Below are 22056 nucleotides of genomic sequence, written 5' to 3' on the forward strand. Positions count from 1 at the left end.
TGGAGGGATGGAAGGGATGAGGTGGGGCTGAAAAAGGAGTCAAGGAATGGCTGGGAAGATTTTTTTTGAAATTGGAGAACTCAATGTTGAGTCCTCTGGGCTGCAGGCTGATGAGGTGTTCCTCCAATTTGCAATCTGATTCATTGTGGCATTGGAGGAGATCGAGGATGAATATGTCAGAGATGGAATGGGAAGAGGAATTGAAATGGGCAGTGACCAGGAGGTCAGACTGACCCCTATGGGCTTGGCTAAGATGCTCAGCAAAATGTTGCCTAAGTTTACATTTGGTCTCCCCAATGGAAGGAAGACCACATCAGGAGCACCAGATACAGTAAAGTAAGGAGGAGAGGCAGGTGAACCTCAGTCTCTCCTGGAAGGATTGGTTGGGGCCATGGATGAAGGTGCAGGAGGTAGTGTGTTGGTAGGTTTTGCATCTTTTACAGTTTCAGGGGAAGGTACCTGCAGATTCGGGGGGGGGGTGGGAAGGTTTGCTGGGGAGGGTGGCGCAAACAAAGATGTGGAGAAGGGAATGGTCCCTGCGGAAGACAGAGAGGGGTAAGGAGGGGGAAGATGTACTTGGTGGTGGAGTCTAGTTGGAGTTGGCAGAAGTGTTTGAGGGTGAAACCTTGGATGCATTGACTAGTGGGGTGGAAAGTGAGGACAAGGAGGCCCCTGTCTTTATTGGATTTGGCGGGAGGCGATTTAAAACAGTGGAATGCGAATGAAAGTGGTGTGGCAGAGGGCCGTCTGGATGGCAGAAGGGGAAAGCACATCGTTTACAATAGGTGGACATCTGGGATGTTTGGGAGTGGAACATCTCATCAGAGCAGATGCAATGGAGATGGAGGAATTGGGAAAACAGGATGGAGTTTTTGCAGGATATGGGGAGGGTGAAGATGTAGTTCAGGTAGTTAAGGGAGTTTGTGGGCTTGTAGCAAATATCAGTATGTAAACTGTCACCAGCGATGGAAACAGAAAGGTCAAGAAAGGGAGGGAGGTGTCCAAGATAGACCAAATGAATTTAAGTATGGGGTGGAAGTTGTTGGCAAAGTCAATGAACTGCTCCAGTTCAGCCTGGGTGCAGGACGCAGAACTGACAAGGTCATCGATATAATGGCAGAAGAGTTGAGGAACAGTGCCTGTCTATGTGCTGAAGAGTATAGAAAAGTGGAGGTCCTCCACATATTTGGGAAAGGGAAGTCTTGAGCTGGGGGAGGGATGATGTAGAAGCACATACAGGTACTGTTCCCCAACTCTACCGCTGTTACATCAATGACTGCATCTGTGCTGCATTTTGCATAAAGGCTGAACTGAAGCAGCTCAACAACTTTGCCCACAATTTCTACCCTGCCCTTAAATTCACTTAGTCCATCTCGAACAGCTCCCTCTCCTTTCAAGATCTCTCTACTTCATTCTCCAGCAACACTTACCACAAACTCACGGACTTCCATAACTATCTGGACTACACCTCCTCCCACCCCATAATCTGCAAAAATTCCATCTCATTTCCAAATTCCTCCATCTCCATCACATCTGCTCTGATGAGGAGCATCCCAGATGTCCATCTATTTTAAACAACATGATTTCCCCGCTCTGTCATCCAGACAGCCCTTCCCCACACCACTGTTCTAAACCCCACCCCAGCCCCCACATAATAAAGACAGGTTCCCCCTTGTCCTCACATTCCAGCCCACAAGTCTTCACATTCAACGTACTATGCTCAAACACTTCCACCAACACTAACTAGACCCCATCACCAAAACCATCTTCCCCTCCCCACCTTCCACAATGACTATTCCCTTTGTCACTCTTTGGTTTGTGCCACCCACCTCGCCAACCTTACCAAATCCCCAGGTACCTTCCTCTGCAGCCATAAAAAGTTGCAAAATCTGTCAGCACATTACCCCTCTTACCTTCACCCAGGGTCCCAAATAGCCTGTTCAGGTGAGACAGAGGTTCACCAGCCACACCATGGCGGCACGGTGGCACAGTGGTTAGCACTGCTGCGTCACAGCACCAGAGACCCGGGTTCAATTCCCGCCTCAGGCAACTGTCTGTGTGGAGTTTGCACATTCTCCCCATGTCTGTGTGGGTTTCCTCCCACAGTCTAAAAATGTGCTGGTTAGTTGAATTGGCCATGCTAAATTGCCCGTAGTGTTAGGTGAAAGGGTAAACATAGAGGAATGGGTCTGGGTGAGGTACTCTTCAGAGGGTCGGTATGGACTTGTTGGACCGAAGGGCCTGTTTCCACACTGTAAGTAATCTAATCTAATCCTCCAATCTCGTTCACCATATCTGGTGCTCCAGATGTGGTCTTCTTTACATCGGTGAAACCAAACATAAACTTAGACAACATTTCGCTGAACATCTCAGCTGGGCCTGTAAGGTCATCATTCATTTCAATTCCCCTCCCCACTCCCTCTCTAACATGTCTGTCCTCGGGCTCCGACAATGCCACAGTAAATCAATCCATAAATTGGAGGAAAAACACCTCATCTTCCGTCAGGGCAGCCTACAGCCCAGGGGCCTCAATGTTGAGTTCTTCAATTTCAAATAATCTTCTCACCCATCCCCCAACTCCTCCCTTCCATTCTTCCGATCAACCCTTCCTTCCAGCTGCCAAGCAATTCATTCCTACCATCAACCAACCAGGTCATACCCACCATTTGTATTCACCTATCCTTACCTCATCATTCTCCCCACCCATAACCCATAACCTATAACCCCTTCTCTCGTCAATGTTATCTGCAGCTCTCCCTACCCCCACTTCCGTTCCTGAGAAGGGTTATCTGAAATGCCCACTTCTCCACCTCCTGAAATTGCCTGGCTTGCTGTGTTCTTCCAGCCTCCTGCTTATCTACTCCAAATTTCACGACAGGAATAAGTGACTTAATTCGATTAAATTAGCCTTACACAAGTCAGCAACTCAGTCTGATGCTCCAAACAAAGTAATTTTCAGACAATTCAGGTTATTAGTGTCCTCTAATCAGTATTGAAGTAATGGAATATTACGCCTGAGACATTGATTTTCCTGCTCCTCGGATGCTGCCTGACCTGCTGTGCTTTTTCAGCACCACACTCTCGACTCTGATCTCCAACATCTGCAGTCCTCACCTTCTATTAGTCCTCCACTCAGTAACAAGTTTGTCCCCAGTATCCAATTTTCCTAGGATTCCTTGATATCTCACTTGGTCAAATGCTGCCTTGATATCTTGGAGAACCACTCTAACCACATGTTTGTCTGGAAACAGTAGACCTGGTAGAGCTAGAACTGAGCATTGGCAAGCCACTTGAAAACACTGTCAACAAGACCTTCTGTCATTTTACTGCTGATTGAAAGAAGTCAGATGGGGGTAATAATTGATTGGATTGGATTTGTCTTCTGCTTATGTACAGGATGTACTAGGCAATTGTCCGCATTGTCAGGTAGCATTGTACATCTGGCTAACTGCCTTAAATCTGTGAACTCTGATTACCAAAACACTTTCAATTGAACAGGATGACTAAACAGCAATGTTGTGAAAAGGAAAGCCTTTTAATGATTTAAAATTAATTTGTTTCACCTATGATATGGAGAAGAATGCCTGAATATTTGATAAGACAGAACTCGGATGAATGAACAGCTCCAGATCTGCAAGTAGGAGTCATAATGAATAAAAAATGTTCCTCAAGACTTATTACTAGGAATGTGTCAAAGCAAAGATCACAAAGAGTATGGTATAGTTGCTCGACATTACATCCTAACTCATTCATTTAACATAACCTTGTATAAATATTCCTCAATTTACAAAGATGAACAAAAATCTGGGATATTCATGCACCTTCACATCTTAACTATTGAACTTTGACCTGAATGAGCTCCAAATAACATTCCTAATTTTCCCCAGGGACTGGAGAATTTCCAACCAACAGCATCACTCTTTAGATCAGTCTATTCCATTCCAATGATCTGCAACTGTTTACTGAACTAGGAATATATCTACCTTCTCAAGATTACACAATCATTTGGACCATATGTACTTTTACTGAGAGTTGGCTTCAAATAAAGATACAATCCAATTAAATACTCATGTCATCAATGTGTTTTGAAGAGCTGCATTATAAAATGAGGTGCTCCTCCAGAAAAGAGAAAGCTACAAGAGGACCTGATTCAGTTCCTTAATTATGGGAAGGGTTTGATAGGCTAGATATAAAGATGTCGTCTTGAATTGTGTGGAGAGTCTGACACCAGGGGTCACTTATAGATAGTAATTATGAAGTCCAGTAGGGAGTTCTGGAGAAAACTCTACCCTGAGTGATTACACTGTGTAAAGTGATACCAAACAGGAGATGATGGAAATGAAAAACAGATGCAGTTCAGGGGTATCTAGTTAAGTCAGGGATAGAAGAACATTGTTGGAGTGAGATAAAGTGTGGTAGAAGGAAATTCAAGTGGAGAAAGAATTTCAAATCCCTCCATATCCTCACCCTTCCCTATCTCCGTAATTTCCTCATCCCCAAACCTTCCGAGATCTCTACAGTTCATAATGTTCTGGCCTTCTGGGAATACAGAATTTTTAAATCACTCTACCTTTGGAATCCATACCATGAGCAGCCCGGACTTGAAGGTTCAAGCTTCTTTCTCTAAAGCATCTCGGCCTCTCTACCCATTTCACCTCCTTTAAGATGCTCTTTAATGTCTCTGCCTTTAACCTGCTGGGTACAGTCAGCATCAAATTCGGTTTAACTATGCTCGCATAAGTACTAATAATTGTTATTTGTGAAAATTCATCATGTTAAAACTGTTAGCTAAAATCAAGTTGTTTGTTATGCAACACCAACATTGACCAGTTTGGCAGAAAGGTCAGCTTGTGTGTGCATGATTTTATAGAATTCAATGTAATCATACCATCTCTCAGGAAAATAATTCGGTGGAAACGCTTGATCTCACTTACCATGTGCCACCCAGCCATGTTTGCACTGGTCACAGGTCCGTAGGCTGATCTTTCCTGGCTGAAAGCATTCACACGTACAGTTTACCAGTGTACAGCGAATGGCCTAAAAGAGGAAAAGTAAAGGCAGGTGTCAAGTGAATCACAATAGTTTCCAATCATTCATCATAGTACCAACATTGCCTTGTGTGTTTGAGTTCTGTTACCTCATTGTGTTTGTGGATTTTTTTATTCTAAAGGAATGCAAAGTGAGATTAGAGCCATCTTCATTTGAGAGTCTTGTCACAAAAACAACTATCGACATATGGATTGGGAAGCAGACTGGATCCCACGAGGGGTTCCTGCCTAAGTCTATCCATCTTGGCAGCTCCAGTAGGAAATCACACTTTGATAATTTTAAAATCTTCAGTTTAGTGGTAGAGAACTAAATTAATTTACAAATAAGATCAAAATTTATACCAACCCTGCTACGAAGTAAACTAAAATCTTTTTGTAAGAAGACAAGAAAACGAAGCACACGTAGGTCATTTGGCTCCTTTACTCTGCTCAACTATACAATAAGATCACAGTTAACATTTTACCTCAATTCAACTTTTCCCTCTCTAAGTCCTGAAATTTCATCAGTGCCTCAAATGGCTCGTCAATTTCCATTTGAGCAAACTCATCAACTGGACATTCCCAGGTCTATGGGTTAGACATCCAAAAAGATTTCTCCTCATCTCAGTCCTAAATTGCCAAATGATATCCTGAGACATGGAGCCCCTGGTTCTCGAGTCCAAAGGAAATAATCTCTCCGCATGCACCATACCCAGTCCTCAAGAACTTGACATGTGTCAGAGTGATCACCTCTCCTCTAAATGTTCGAGAATGCAGGCCCATTCTCTCATCATAAGACAACCCATCCATTGGAATTAATCTAGAGAGCTTTTGCCGTACCCTGTTTACAGAAAATATATTCTTGTCCAATTAAGGAGTTCAAAGCCATTCAAAATACAATCAGTGTGATCTCACCAAAGTTCTATTATTTGTACGAAGACTGCCTGAGGTTATTCTCTAAGTCTTCAGACTAAGCATTATAATACTATTTTGCTTTCCAAATTGCTTGCTGTACCAGCATGTTAACTTTCACAGAATATCATCTTTCCGTGATTAGTGTATAACATCACAACATCCTAGTTTTGCATGATTCGGAACATATTCTGCTTTTTTTCACATATCCCAAAAGGTGAGTCAGAACAAATGAAATAGGAGTTCGTGTAGCCTCTCCAGCCTACTCTGCCATTCAGTCAGATTCCCAACCACCCTTGCCACTCAAATAAGATTTCAGCTTCCACTTCTTGCCCAATCATTTCCTATCCATATCACTTTATGTCCACCTTATAGTTTACATTCCCATCAAGTTCTACATTGTCTGGAAACTTGGATACGTTTTCACATTCTGTCCCTCAAAGTCATCAGTTTGGATTCTAAACAGCTGAGAAACCAGCATAAATCCTTGCAACACTCCATTAGTTACATCCTGCCAATGACCCATTCATTCTTACTGCAACATTAACACTGGAAACATCGTCCTGAACAATCACCTGCATGGACGCTAGTAGACTTTACAAAATACTACAGTTGACTGGAAAAGAACTGATGAACTACACAGCTACAAACTCCACTGGATTAGGAGTGAGCTCCTGTACCTGTCCATGTGGAAAATAGCTGAGTAATGCATTAGCAAATGTATCAAACACATTTCAGAACTGAGAATTCACAGATCACAAATTATTTGGATTCTGTTTACAATCTGGCAGGTTGAACCGTGTAGGCTATATCTATGAACCATCTCATGCAACCTGGTTCAGCAAACCCATGCCACAGCATTGTTAATGTCAGGTTGAGGCAGTATATTGAACATAATCCATTCGAGAGTAGATTTTTCCAAACTTCCACTTCCTTGTGCCACATATCTGCCTAAAATGATCTTCAACGCAAATTATGATGAAAACAAAACCCTTATCAGATGACTTGCCCGGGGCAATGGGCAATGAAAATGCCAAGATCAATCAGGGCTCTGTAGAACACTCAGCACAGAGCTATTTAGATTCTGGACTTTACGCTAGCATTTATAAACTTCAACCTTTATTCATAATTCATTAAACTTTGAAAGATAAATGCACCAATTACAAAAGCAAAGGTTCAAAACGTGTTCCACCCATGAGAAAGATGTTTCTCATTCAGAATAATGTGCATTTTAGCATGTGACCAGAGGAAGTAAATGGAAATATATCAGGTGGTTGAGAACACACTACATGCTCAATTTCAGTAAAATCACAAATATCCAAACCTTCAAAATGTATATGCTGATAGGATGAGATGAAGTGGAATAGGAAAAATCACCCATGAAACTTAAACATTAGTACAGACCAGCTGCGTAGAATGGTCAAGTTCTCTATCTACTGTAAATTCTATGAAACTGTGCTCTACCAGTTTTAAATGCTGGCTAACCCAGCATCAGTTCCCGTTTGGTGCTATGGCCTACCAAACTCCAAGAACCATTGAAATGCCAAATCTAAAACAAAGCTTCACACAAAGAATGATTTTAAGCCAATTCCTAGGGTACAGGTAATCATCAGAGTATCACCATCTGCTGTACCAGCTGAGTAATTACAGATACCTGTCCCATTAGGAATATCAAGGTTTACAATGAAACCAGTAAAGGCTCGTTTTCAATAGTTTACCTTAATAAATAACATTTTCTCAGAGTGATTTAAGGAACCAGAAGGCAACATCTTGACTCTCACCCATTTCATGCTGTCATGTATAATATTGCATTTTAGGACAAACTAGTCAGAATTGGCTGCTCTTTATTGTTTCCCAATGACGGAATCCACTGTATTTCCACCATTTAAACAGGAAAAAAACGTACATTTTCAGCCATCGTCTCTATTAGAATTCAAGCAGATCCGGTCTCGAAATAGTGCCTGGGTTATTTATTATTTCATGAGATGGGGCACTGGAGGGAAGGCCATCCTTAATTGCCCTTGAACGGAGTTGCTTGTTCAGTTATTTGGAGGAAAGATAAAAGTCAAACACAACGCTATGGATCTGGACTCATAGTAGGTCAGACTAGGTAGGGCGAGACCTTTCCTGAAAGGATATTAGCAAACACCTGCTGATAAAAGTAAAATGTTGGAAATCTGAAGAAAAGTCATACTGTACTCAAAACACTAATGTGGTTTCTTTCTCCACAGATGCTACCTGACCTACTGAGTTTCTCCAGCGCTTTTTATTTTTCTCATCAGATCTGATGCTTTTTTTTTGTTGTTGATAGTTTCATTGCCACCATGAATGAGACTTATTTGTAATTCACACTTCTTTAAATAATGGAAATCAAATTCCACCAATTGCCATAGTGGAATTCAACCCTATCCATTCAGCTACATGACAATTGCATTCCTCTGCAAATTTGCACTATACAAAATCACACTGTCAAAAACTGCAATAGAAAATTGCACTGCAGAAGACCACTAACGGAAAATTGCAAGTCATCAATCACATTACAGCCAATTCGCATTGACGAAACATGCATTACAGCAGAACCACCTGTACAACTGTGCCCCAAATGGGGCTGTGTGGTCTGCCAAATTGATCGATCCACTGGATGTGGATTTTCATTCTTTCAGTGACATCAGGACAAATACATGGAGAGGAACTGGAACAGGAACAGGATTAAATAAAAATGCGAAGTGGAAAGTCAACATTTGACCATTGGAAAAAGACATTGCTATCGAATTTAAAAAAACACCATTTCTGATTTGGTGCACTGATAAGCAAGAGCAACAAAAATAATTCAGCGAGTCGATGTAATGTGAAATGAGCTGCACTCCTGAATGTGGAAGCAGATTCAATAATAATTTGGAGAAGGGAATTAGAAAAGCGTTTGAAAGTTAAAAATATATAGCGCAATTTGAAGAGGCCAAATAAATGGGACTAATTGGATAACTCTTTCAAAAGAGCCAGCACAATCATGATAGGCCACATGACCTTCTTCTGTGCCATAGGATTCTGTGCTTAACTGTTTGCGAGACTTCATGGCATGCACAGAATGCATCGCTCCTTCACCGTCAATATTCTATTGATGAGGAGGATCTTGTTGTTAACCAAGGTCACGGTGAGTAGATTTGATCACTAATCAACTCACTTACACTAAGTTCAACTTTAAAGTGAATATTTATGGCTTTTATTAACAGGACGGTGTAAAATAAAGATGATCAATATGGATATTTTGTTGGAATCAGCGCCTAAATTCAAACCTGCTTTAATTGCAAGTTGCCTTTATTGAGAAAAACACCATAAGACAATTGTATGATTGCGACAGCCAATCTTCCTTGATATTCAGTATAACCCACAAAACATTCAACTCCGAAACCATCAAACACTGACCATTTGAAAAGAAGCCATAAAGTATCAGCTGAAGTGCCTGACTCAGACACTGACTGATTCAACGTAGGCTGTTTCCCTTCAGATCTTTCCCAGTTCAAATGGCATAGTGGGAGCATGTGGTGGTCATGCGAAGGAATGCCAGGGGGAGGAATGATCAGGAAGGGTAGAAAGCGTAGAGTAGGGTAGTTGTGAATGAGATTGATATGACTGGATATGGGGGGCGGGGGGCAGGGTAGAGATGATGCAGAGTTGGGGCGGTAACAGGGTATGCAAAGATGGGGATTTTGGGCCAAGACACAGAGTCATTTTGTTGATGTGCAATATTCCATAACTAAAATGTTTCTGCGGTCAAACGAAACTGCATGCCAAAAAGGACAAAATCAAAGACAAGTCATTTCAAGTCACAGTGCAAAATAATTAACTGTACAACTTCATAAGTGATAATTCAACTTGTAAGCACTATCAGACTCAGGACTGAGAGTTGTATAAGCAGCTAAAAACTAAAACCATCACAATACTGGATCAGACATTTTAGTAACTGCCAAGTGACTCCGGTGCAGTTTAGAATCAGTGAGCAGCCAGTATTTGAATCAGCATTAAAGAGAGAATTGAAAACAATTCAGAACATCACAAGCAGACAACCTTTCTTTTAAATCGGGCACAAGGGAGTCTAGCCCTTTTATACAATTCTCTCTTTCTGAAAATATTTCTTCCCTCATAAATTGAAAGCTGGACCTAACTAGAGTAACAGTGAGATCCAATTTTGCAACTTGATCCCTAAACTATATCAACTTCTAAGATACTGCATTTAACTGACAGCCAATATCCACTTTGCCACATTGTGCAGGTTCAGATTCAACCTCTAAGTACATTATTGAAAGCATAAAACATGGAATAAAGGTATGAAATAAAACCACAGTTACATTCAATTCATCACAAGAATGTGAGAAAAATCCGAATAGAAATTTGCCCATGTCTGCAGATATACTGGTATTACTGTATTTTTCACAGTGGGTTTATGCCTTTACTGTGCGCTATTTCAGTCAGATTCTGTGCCTGTGTGAATATAGATTTAGAAAAAAAGTACTGTACGTATACATGGATGAATCAATAATACATTAAGATGAAATCATTTACTGTAATTGTGGGGTGACTGGCCAAGCTTTTTAATAGCTTAGGAAAGTACTAAAGAAAATTTAATAGCTCATTAAAACAATTATTGCCATTCTCTGAAGATTTCTCTTACACATAAAAAGATGCATCATGAGACTGTAAGGCAGATTCACAAAAATTATCAGCAGGACATAATTAAAAATCCGGTTTTGAATATTGCACTTTGCTGTCTGCATTGAATACTAACTGCAAGTTCTATACAAGAACAATCGCTTGTATTAACAAGGATCAGGCAATGATTAATTCTTGCGTAACCAAGCAGCCCCAGATCTGAGTTCCACCCTCCTCATAACATTTGATGTTTTACAAGTTCTAACATTTAACATCTGCACAAATTACTTTCCAGAGATTTATACATTTGTAGCATAATTAGAGAAATGGACAAAACCAGTTGCTAACATTCGATAAATGAATGAACTAGCAACCCTCTGTTTTAATCTCTCTTCAATTAGAGAAAGTCACAATTGAAAGCGTGGGAAGAATAAAAGTGCATATGCATCTTGACAGATTCTCAGTGTCAAACAAGCACACAGACACATGCCCATACTGACTCATACACACAGGCACATATCATAGACTCAGAAACATAGCCACATACCGATATCAACTCACACACACACACACAGATGTCCTCTCACTCTCTCTCTCACACACACACTAATTCACAGACATGCAAACACACAATACCACACACACACACACACAAATGATCAAAACTGCTCTTACTTGTCTGTCACCCATGAGCTTACTTTTTGAATGGATTACAAGCAGCCCAGACACCCTGTTTACACATGTTTCAAGCCATTCATTGTTCTTAGCAATTTCTTTGGTTAAGAGTTAAGGGGAACAAATTTCCGATTTGGTAAAGTGAAAAAAAAAGTGTCAAAGGTGGGAGTGAAGTAAAGGCTTATACATCTTCACAGTAATGAGGTTTCAGAATAGTTTCAAGCGTGAAGATTCATACAGCAGCTTGTGTGTGTGTGACAGTGTCGAACATGCACCCACTTGTCCCAGGAAGCACATTCTTACTGGTTTCACACCCAGTGTAAATACAAATAAAAACATTAGGGGGTGTAAGGCAAATTATAGCTTCCAGTTGCACAATAAAATATTTTAATGATCAATCTTTCCTGCCTTATGAATAGAAAAGAATGAACCTCGCAGGAATCTGCAACTAACTACTAATTACAAGAGTCTCACTTTTTGTAATGAAAGTCAGACAGACTAACAAAGCTGCCTTTCGATGTGGTTTTTCAAACATAGAATTAGCAAAAGATTTCCACACGTTGGTTGTGGTGAGGACCGTAAAGCACTGCACTGATTCACACATTTGCAGCAATCTCACTCATTTACAGAAAACAGTCAATAAACATGAAGGCAGGTCCCATTGGCACACAGGCTCTTGCTAAATTAGGAAAGGCAAACCCAACTCACCCAGAAAATGAGAGAATAAAATCAAGCACTGGTTACACGCCCAATGATTACCTAAAAAATACGCTGCTCAGGTGTTAGTGAACGATTGATTTTTAAACATATTGCAATGAAAACCTAGCCCCTTCGCAATTAAGAGCCAAAAAAAACATGTTCCTGAATTAATTTACGTAATGTCAGATTTAACTTTCAGAAGTGATAGCTTTGACCTTATCAACAATGTGCAATTACATAGCACCCTTTACGTAGCAAAATGTCTCAAAATGCTTCGCAGGAGTTTCAGGGAAAACTTGCCATTGATGCACTGAAGGAGACATTTAAGATAAGTGATGGTCATGAGATAGGCTTTAAGGAGTAACTTGAAGGAGGAAAGCAAAGCAGAGAGGTGGGGGGAGAAATTAAAGGAGAGAATTTCAGAGTTTAAGGCATATGCAGTTAAAAACACAACCACCAAATGTGAGGAGTGATAACAATAGAGGACGTGCAAGGGCGCATTAGAAGAATATAGATATCAGGAAGGGTTGTGGGACTGGAGGAGGTTAAAGAGATAAAGGGGAGTTGACTTTATAAGGAGAAATTAGAAAAGAAGAGTTTTAACATCAAGGCAAGGGATGGGAGCCAAAGTCTAATTTCTAGAAAGTTAATAAATAGTCTTAATCAACCTGCTTTGATATATTACAACACACTTCTGGTGCAGGTGGAACTTAAACCCAGGCCTTCTTGCCCAGAGCCATTTGCTGACACATTCAGAATATCATTGTTTTGTTTACTAAACCAGGCAGTTTCCTAAATGAAATTAGGGGCTTTCCATTTTCAAATTTGGAGATCGGAGGAGAGAAACCCTATAGACCAGTGAGTCTGACGTCGGTGGTGGGCAAGGTGTTGGAGGGAATCCTGAGGGACAGGATGTACATGTATTTGGAATGGCAAGGACTGATTAGGGTCAGTCAATATGGCTTTGCGCGTGGGAAATCATGTTTCACAAATATGATTGAGTTTTTTGAGGAAGTAACAAAGAGGATTAATGAGGGCAGAGCGGTAAATGTGATCGATATGGACTTCAGTAAGGCGTTCGACAAGGTTCCCCATGGAGAATGATCAGCAAGGTTAGATCTCATGGAATACAGGGAGAACTAGCCATTTGGATACAGAAGTGGCTCAAAGATAGAAGACAGAGGGTGGTGGTGGAGGGTTGTTTTTCAGACTGGAGGACTGTGACCAGTGGAGTGCCACAAGGATCGGTGCTGGATCTTCTACTTTTTGTCATTTACATAAATGATTTGGATGCGAGCGTAAGAGGTACAGTTAGTAAGTTTGCAGATTACACCAAAATTGGAGGTGTAGTGGACAGTGAAGTGGGTTACCTCAGATTACAACAGGATCTGGACCAGATGGACCAATGGGCTGAGAAGTGGCAGATGGAGTTTAATTCAGATAAATGCGAGGTGCTGCATTTTGGTAAAGCAAATCTTAGCAGGACTTATACACTTAATGGTAATGTCCTCGGGAGTGTTGCTGAACAAAGAGACCTTGGAGTGCAGGTTCATAGCTCTTTGAAGGTGGAGTCACAGGTAGATAGGATAATGAAGGTGGCATTTGGTATGCTTTTCTTTATTGGTCAGAGTATTGAGTACAGAAGTTGGGAGGTCATGTTGTGACTGTACAGGACATGGTTAGTCCACTGTTGAAATACTGCATGCAATTCTGGTCTCCTTCCTGTCGGAAAGATGCTGTGAAATTTGAAAGGGCTCAGAAAAGATTAACAAGGATGTTGTCAGGGTTGGAGGATTTGAGCTAAAGGGACAGGCTGAACAGGCTGGAGCTGTTTTCCCTGGAGTGTTGGAGGCTGAGGGGTGACCCTATAGAGGTTTACAAAATTATGAGGGGCATGGATAGGGTAAATAGGTAAAATCTTTTCTTTGGGGTCAGGGAGTCCAGAACTAGAGGGCATGGGTTTAGGGTGAGAGGGGAAAGATATAAAAGAGACCTACGGGGCAAATCTTTCACACAGAGGGTGGTATGTGTATGGAATGAGCTGCCAGAGGAAGTGGTGGAGGCTGGTACAATTGCAAGATTTAAGAGGCATTTAGATGGGTATATGAATAGAAAGAGTTATGAGCCGGGTGCTGGCAGGTGGGACTAGATTGGGTTGGGATATCTGGCTGGCATGGACGGGTTGGACCGAAGGGTCTGTTTCCATGCTGTACATCTCTAAGACATGAAAGTGTGCTGGGCATTCTGGCAATTATGCAGCTAACTGGTTGCAAACAAGCTTTCAACTGGTTTAGGACTCTAAACCAATAAATCCTGGCTGCCAAGAGCTGTTGATCAATTTAATGTCAGCAGTTCTAGAACTTTGCAGTACCATGGAGGAAGCAAATGTGAGTGAGTGGTGCCTATGGAGGTTGGATGCAAGGGCAGGAAGGGATGGGACTGATTAAAAGACTGGTGTGGGAGAAATTAGTTCAAATTCATAGCACACTGGCACCAGCACTAGTGGAGGAGGGAGCTGTTTTGTTGGATGGGCTGCACCTGAATCATTATGAGGACCTGAGGACATGACCTCAGAGTGAAGGAACAATCCTTTATTACTTAGATGGGGAGGTATTTTTTCAGCCAAAGTGTAGTTAATCTGTGGAACTCATTGCTGAAGAGGTCTGTGGAGGCCAGACCATGGAGTGTACTTAAGACAGAGGCAGATAAATTCTAGATTAGTCAGGGGATTATTGCCTGTCCCCCTGCTACATCCTCCCCTCCCTCACTCAACAGCCTGGGAAATGTTTTGTTGTGGGCCTTTGAGAATTTTTAACATTTCATAACCCCTTGGAGTGAAGAAATTCCTCCTCATTACAGTCCTAAATAGTTGACCTCTTATTTTGAAACCATTGCCCCTTGTTAGAACTCCCATCCAGAAGAAATATCCACTCTACTCTGGACCAGAAGATTCTAGCCCCAGAGTTTCACTGCTCACCAAAGCACCGTTTATACATTCCCCCCACCTCTGCCACCCAAATCATGCAGTCATCTGAAATCATGCCGCAGTGTCGGCAGAAAGGGAAATCACAGGATGAGATATTGTGCCTTTTTAATGCAGAGGAATGCATGCTACGGAATCTGAAAGAACTATATGCAGGTACAAATCTTTGGAAAGTGGTTGAATGGGGAAATAATGAAGTAACTCAACTTAAAGGAGAAGGTCAGGAAAGAGTATTAGGATTTTGTGGGACTTACCAATATAGCACAGAAAGAAGCCATTCAGCCTATAGTGTGCAGTATTGGTTTTTGCCCTATAGCTCCTGACTTATTTGTTTTCCCTCCTAAGTACTTACCCAACTCGCATTTGGATGATATTATTGATCTGCTTCCACTGCTCTTTCAGGTAGCTTATGCAGATCATAAGGTGTTGCAGAGAAAACTCCCCTAAATCTTTTGAGAATTATCTTGAAGAAATGCCCTAAAACATGCCAGCCTGTAGAGTTCAAAGGCATTTCCTCAAAAATATAAGGGGCACTACTTCATTGTTGGCAATAAAAAGCCATGAGTGAATGAACAAACTACAACAATTTGATGATTCTTCCTGACAGAACAGGCCATTTTTCAATCCCCATAGCAATGATCTCAGCTACTTTACTGTCAGAATCAAATAATGGGAGTGAGTATAATACACCCAAGTTTTCTTGCTATTAAATTTTGAATGGAAATGTAGTTATGAAATGGACACGTGAAGGCTGCCAATTTGAGTGGGCAAGAAGATGGCAAGTGAAGCACAATGTTAGCTCACAAAAAGAGAGTGAGAGATTAATTGCAATCCACCAAGTTTGGCCTCTTGTCCATTCCCAAGCATAAATTCTCCATTATTTGCAGCATTAGTCTGGAGTCTAAACTTAGGAATTCCTATCTTCAGGCATTCCTCCACTCTGCTTTTCTTTTCTTTTTGAATGATGCTTCCTTAAAATTCCCTTTTTGATCAAGCTTGCATCACATGACTTACTGTGGCTTGGTGCCACTATTTAAAATTATGCTCCAGTGAACAACTTTGGGATATTTTAATGTATTAAAGGTAATATCTTCACTTAAAATTCTATTTTTGGGACAGTGGGAAATTGGAAATTCAGAGGGATTTTGATGCCCTTGTGCACATGACATGGCATGGTGGCACAGTGGTTAGCACTGCTGCCTCACAGCGCCAGAGACCCGGGTTCAATTCCCACCTCAGGCAACTGACTGTGTGGAGTTTGCACGTTCTCCCCGTGTCTGCGTGGGTTTCCTCCGGGTGCTCCGGTTTCCTCCCACAGTCCAAAGATGTGCAGGTTAGGTGAATTGGCCATGCTAACTTGCCCGTAGTGATAGGTAAGGGGTAAATGTAGGGGTATGGGTGGGTTGCGCTTCGGCGGGTCAGTGTGGACTTGTTGGGCCGAAGGGCCTGTTTCCACACTGTAAGTAATCTAATCTAAACATTCTGCTACAGTAAGCAATTAGGAAGGCAAATCATACTGAAACCTTTATTACGAAAGGATCGCAGAAAACAAGTCTTAATACAATTATATTGTGCTTTGATACAAGCACATCTGGAGCACTGTGGGCAGCCTTAGTCTTCTTAATCAAGGAAGTATATATATTGAAATTGAAGTGAGTGTAAAGGAGGTTCACTAGACTATATCCTGGGATGAGGGGATTGTTCTATGGAGGAAAGATTGAATAGACTGAATAGAGAGTTTAGATGAATGAGAGATGCTCTTGCTGAAGCATAAAAATCTGAATGAATGGAGATATTTCAGTTAGGTTTAACTGAGGTAGAAGATCAGTCGTGATCCTGTTAAATGGTGGATCCAAAAAATGTGGACTTCAGACACTAAGTGTCCTGCTGCTTTTAGTTTGATGTGTTATGAAACAACTATTTTAATAAATCCTTCAGTTTTGCTGTCATAATATCTACAAACTTAATCTTTATGTGAATATACACCCTCCAGTGCCACATTCACTGTTGCATTTCTGTCATCTGCCAAATAATAATGACTCATATCTTCCAGTGTCCTGAAGGTCATAGTCAGCCATACTCTGGAAAATACACTATCCACCCCTTCAGAAGTCCCAATGCACTGACTTGGTGGGAATCGCCTAGGACATCCGAATTTCCAAATGGACAATTCTGCTGTCCTCTTGGACTCTCCCACTCGAGTATGAGTCAGAGACTTCAGAAGGTTCCAAATTACTCTTTGAATAGTTGCCAGGAAATATGGAGAGAGAAGTTCGAGTCTGACTCCTGGGTAACCATAAAACTGACTCTCAAATCACTGCAACCTCCCTCTCCCCCAATGCCCCCATCTCATGGACACACTAAGGTTAGTTGAACATAGTTAATTCCAAAGGATCCTTCATTGGAAGATTGCTCAAAGAGAAATAAAGACCAGTGGAAGGCAAGTTAGAGGGAAATATTCATCTCCCATCCTGATTAATTCCAGCAACCACCCACATGGGTGACAGCAGGAAATACACTTGATGACATTCCATTATTGGGGTTAAAATGTGTGATTATTTCTAACTAATAGAACTAGATGAAATAATAGCCTTTAATGTGGTAAAAACATCCAATGGCACTTCACAAGAGCATTATCAAACTACCTAGGCACATATTGTGGGCGGCACGGTGGCACAGTGGTTAGCACTGTGGCCTCACAGCGCCTGAGACCCGGGTTCAATTCCCGACTCAGGCGACTGACTGTGTGGAGTTTGCACGTTCTCCCCGTGTCTGCGTGGGTTTCCTCCGGGTGCTCCGGTTTCCTCCCACAGTCCAAAGATGTGCGGGTCAGGTGAATTGGCCATGCTAAATTGCCTGTAGTGTTAGGCAAGGGGTAAATGTAGGGGTATGGGTGGGTTGCGCTTCGGCGGGTCGGTGTGGACTTGTTGGGCCGAAGGGCCTGTTTCCACACTGTAAGTAATCTAATGAAAGTAATCTAACCTAATCTAATATTCAGGCAGATGAACAAATGTTTGGTCAGGGTTAGGTTTAAAGTGGGGTCTTAGGGAGGAAAGTGAAGTGCTAAGTTGAAGAAATTTGGGAAATGGATTCCCGAATCAAAGGTTAAGGCAGCTGAAGGCACTGCCACCAATAGTGGCGTGTTTCACATTGGTGATGTGCAATTGGAATGAGAGCAGCCCAGAGATGTTGGACTGGAATTTAGAGTTGGGGAGGACAAGCCACAGAGGGATTTGAAAACAAGGATAAGAATTTCAAGATTGAGACACTGTCATACCAATGAATCAATGTAGGTCAGTGAGCACAGTGCTGATGGCTGAAAAGGATTTTTTTCTCCCCTAGATCCTATAAATATAGATGAAGCAAATGGCACACAGCACTGTACACAGTACAAATGAGCATTAGGCATTTCTCCACTGGTGAAGCTGCTAGAAATAAAATCATCAATGCACAGTGATGATGTCATATTTACATGCATTCTTATTGAACTTTTGTTGCACTACACTTGTGGAAAAGCAAAATAAAAATTCCTTATCTCACTTCCTGCAGCTGTCAGGTCCCTTCAACTCCCACTGTCTACTTCATTTAGCACTACGCACATCTCTCTGCATACCCCTCATTCACTTCCTCTTGGTCTGGGAAGGTTATTGCCTCAGATACTTTATCTCAATGTCTCCTATCCTTGCAGTACATGGACCTACTACTCTGTGCGTGTCTCAGTCAGTCCCTTTCTTCAGGCTGTATGTTTACACTTTCCTCATGCATTCAGTGTTTGCCTTTCAAAAACAAGTATAAAATAAATTTCATCAGATAAAACCACAGCAAAAATATGAAGATAAATAAGAGAGGTGATTGATTGAGCTGGAAAGCAGGGCTAAAAAGATTCAGCAATATAAGAAGCAGCCATTGAATGGCCCCCATAACTCTAAATGCGCTTAACTAAGAAAAACCTCTCCATCCACATTTTTCAAATTTTAATTGATCCCCTCACTCTCAGCGTCTTTTGAGGGAAAGAGATTTCCAGATTTCTGAAAGATAATGAAAATGTAAAATTGACCATTCTGTGCAGATCTATGACAATAGATAATTCTATCACTCATAATAGTCTGAAATAGTCCCATTCTGTCAGAAGTTGCACACACATCATTTACAAAATTCCATTTTAAAGAATTTGAATGAGATTTTACTGAATTTTTAAAAATATGTTCCTTTTCTAAACAAAATACTGCCAACTCCCTTGCGATAATATGTTAAATTATGATTAGTTTATCAGGAATTCATTGCAACAGTCTTTCTTCAAATTGTTTGATTTCTCATGCGACAACCATATCCATGACAAATATATTTATATTTCAGAAATGTGACAGAAACAGCAACCATAATGCCATGGAACATAGAGCCTGTTTGCAGGAATTTCAGGAATAAGAAAAAAACTCATTTTTATAACCACTAGCCATTTCAGCACTCTTTCCAACCAATGAAATACTTTTGAATAAGAGCATCATGTAAAAAATACAGCAGCCAATTGTGGACACAGCAAGCTCCCTCAAAAAGCAATCTGATAATGACCAGATAATCTGGTTTCCTGATTTTGACAAAGGGACAAAATTTCCATAACACCAAGGTGGCCTTGCTGGTTCCTCCTGGAATAGCATCTTTGGCATCTTTTCACCCAAGAGAATAGATAGGGACACAGTCTAACATCTAATTTGAAAGGCGCTACCTCCGGCTACACAGTACTCCGAGAGGCTGCACTGGAATATGGTAACCTCGTATTTTGTGCTTAACGTTACAGAGAGGGTCCTGCAGGCAGAACTTTCTGATTCAGAGATAAGTGTATGTCTATCGGAGATTCAGCTGTTCATAGCTATAACATTACCACTTCATTTAGTGACAGGAAACTCATGTGAAATGAAGATGAGAGTCAATATGGGCTGAATGGCCTGTTTCTATGCTGTCAATTCTATGGAACAAAAGAGAATGCTGTCATTGCATGAAAAGGCTTCTGACAAACACTCCTGTTAACAAAGACACAAAGGAAAACATATCATCACATGTCTTGCAGCTGATAGTATTGTGACAAATCTCTTCTTACATTTGCTCTTTTAAGCAAAATAAATTTTTCAAATACTTTTACATAAAAGCAGTATCGCTTTAACATGTGATAAAAGAATTATGTGGGGGTGAGGGCATATCAGCATTAGTCAATGTAAACTGCACAGCTTGAAAGCTATCAGATCATTCTACCAGTTCTGTTAATAGTGAGGCAATGGTTGTTAGCAATGACAGCAATGAGATTTGAAACTGAGAAACAATTTGACAAGCCCGCGAAACATATAAAGCTGTGGTCAGTTTTACAGTGACCCAATGACAAAACAATTTACATTGTGAAACCAAAATGAACAAAAGTTCAGGAGTCTGTAACAACAATGTGCATTTAAATTGACTTTAACATCATAAATCATCTCAAAGTCCTCCACAAAAGTCTCAGCAAAAGAAAATATTCACATAGCTTGGTCAGAAAGGGAGATTTCAAAGGAGCATCTATCATTTGAAAAAGGTAGAGGTGGAGGGGTTTAGGGAGGGAATTCCAAAGCTTCGGGCCACAGGCAATTGAATGATAGGACATCAATGATGGCATAATTTAAAACTGGGGTTGCTGAACAGACAAGACTTAAGAGAGTGCCGACATGGTAGCAGATTGCTGCTGCAGTAGGTTATTGAGAAAGGGAGAGAGGGGGAAAACCATGGAGAGATTTGGAAACAAGCTGAGAATGTAGGTGAAAACATGTTTGTAACTGAAAGCTCACACTGGATAGCATCTGAACCAGAAGGTCCAGGTTTGACTCCCACTTCAGGATCTGATGGCCAGGGAATATGCACTCTCAAACCAGCCAAACAAGTTATCAACCATCTACAGAAATCTGCTGGATTGTGATCATGGCTATGCCAGAAACCCACTCATTCCTTCAAATAGAGCTAGAAAAGGTATCATTCTTGAGATAATTTTCAAAACTCACTACAGGTTTGCGTCCAATCGGGAGAATAAGCATCAGCTAAGATGCCAACCAGTTAGGTTTACATGGAGGCCAACTGAAAACAATGGAATGAGAACATAAAAACCTAAGCATAGAACCCAGACACCTCAACATCTGCCGTCCCACTGTGGCAGGGCGTACAGGATCCAGCATTGGATGGTTTAGTCATCTCAGGGCACACCATTCCAGAGTAAAAAAAAATTATCTTATTTCTTTCGGGACTTCATCAGAAGAAGGAGCTAGTTCATGTTGCGGTTAAGTGCGTGTAATGTTTTTACTCTGGAGTCAGCACAGGTACCAAGTGAAACTCAATCTCACCAAGGTTGTGGTTGTAAAAAAAAAAGTTATTCAAAGAACGTGTGCATCACTAGCTGGACCAGCAGTTATTGCCTATCCCCAATTTCTCCTTATGAAGGTAATGGTAAACTGCCACCTTGAATCCCTGCAGTCCATATCATGTAGGGATACGTTGTTCACATAGGCGTTCCAGCCACAGTTGAAAGAAAGATAAGGGAGTTCCCAAACAAGATGGTACGTGGCACATGCTGGCTACTAGAAGGAGTCAAATTTTATTTTGCTGCTTTTGTTTCTATTTTCCAAGGAGTAATATTAAGTTGCTCATCAGTCATGATTGGCCAATTGTTAAAAGAGTGAACACCAACAATGGTTGATTGGTATATTTTACTCTTTTTGGCCAATGTTTGCTCTCCAGTCTGGACATAAAGCTGTGATGAACTTTGAAAATTATCTAAAGAATGAATCCATTTTTTGTTCCATTTGAAGGCAGAGATTGGATTTCTGGTGCAGACATGATCACAATACAGCAAATTTCTGATTATTGATAACTCGCTTGGCCGTTTTAAGAATGCACCTTCCCTCGTCATCAGATCCTGAAGTGGGAGTCAAACCTGGACCTTCTGGTTCAGATGCTATCCAGTGTGCGTTTTCAGTCACAAACATGTTTTCACCTACATTCTCAACTCGTTTCCAAATCTCTCCATGGCTTGCCCCTTCCCCCCCTTTCTCAATAACCTACTGAATCAGCAATCTGCTACCATGTCGGCACTCTCTTAAG

At 41.2% G+C, this 22056-nt stretch overlaps 1 protein-coding gene across 7 annotated transcripts in view; it reads right to left on the reverse strand.

Moving 5' to 3' along the window:
- Positions 1-22056, reverse strand: part of bnc2 (basonuclin zinc finger protein 2) — a 756635-nt gene that overhangs the window by 298357 nt on the left and 436222 nt on the right. For 6 of the 7 annotated variants that reach the window (XM_060840003.1, XM_060839984.1, XM_060839964.1 and 3 more), the window contains one exon: positions 4935-5037. In XM_060840003.1, coding sequence (XP_060695986.1) covers positions 4935-5037 — 103 coding nt within the window. Of the gene's footprint in view, positions 1-4934; positions 5038-11261; positions 11279-22056 lie in introns of those variants that run through there. The other variant, XM_060839974.1, reaches the window with a different exon arrangement.

Source organism: Hemiscyllium ocellatum, chromosome 2 (genome assembly GCF_020745735.1).
Source record: "Hemiscyllium ocellatum isolate sHemOce1 chromosome 2, sHemOce1.pat.X.cur, whole genome shotgun sequence".
Taxonomy (NCBI): domain Eukaryota; kingdom Metazoa; phylum Chordata; class Chondrichthyes; order Orectolobiformes; family Hemiscylliidae; genus Hemiscyllium; species Hemiscyllium ocellatum.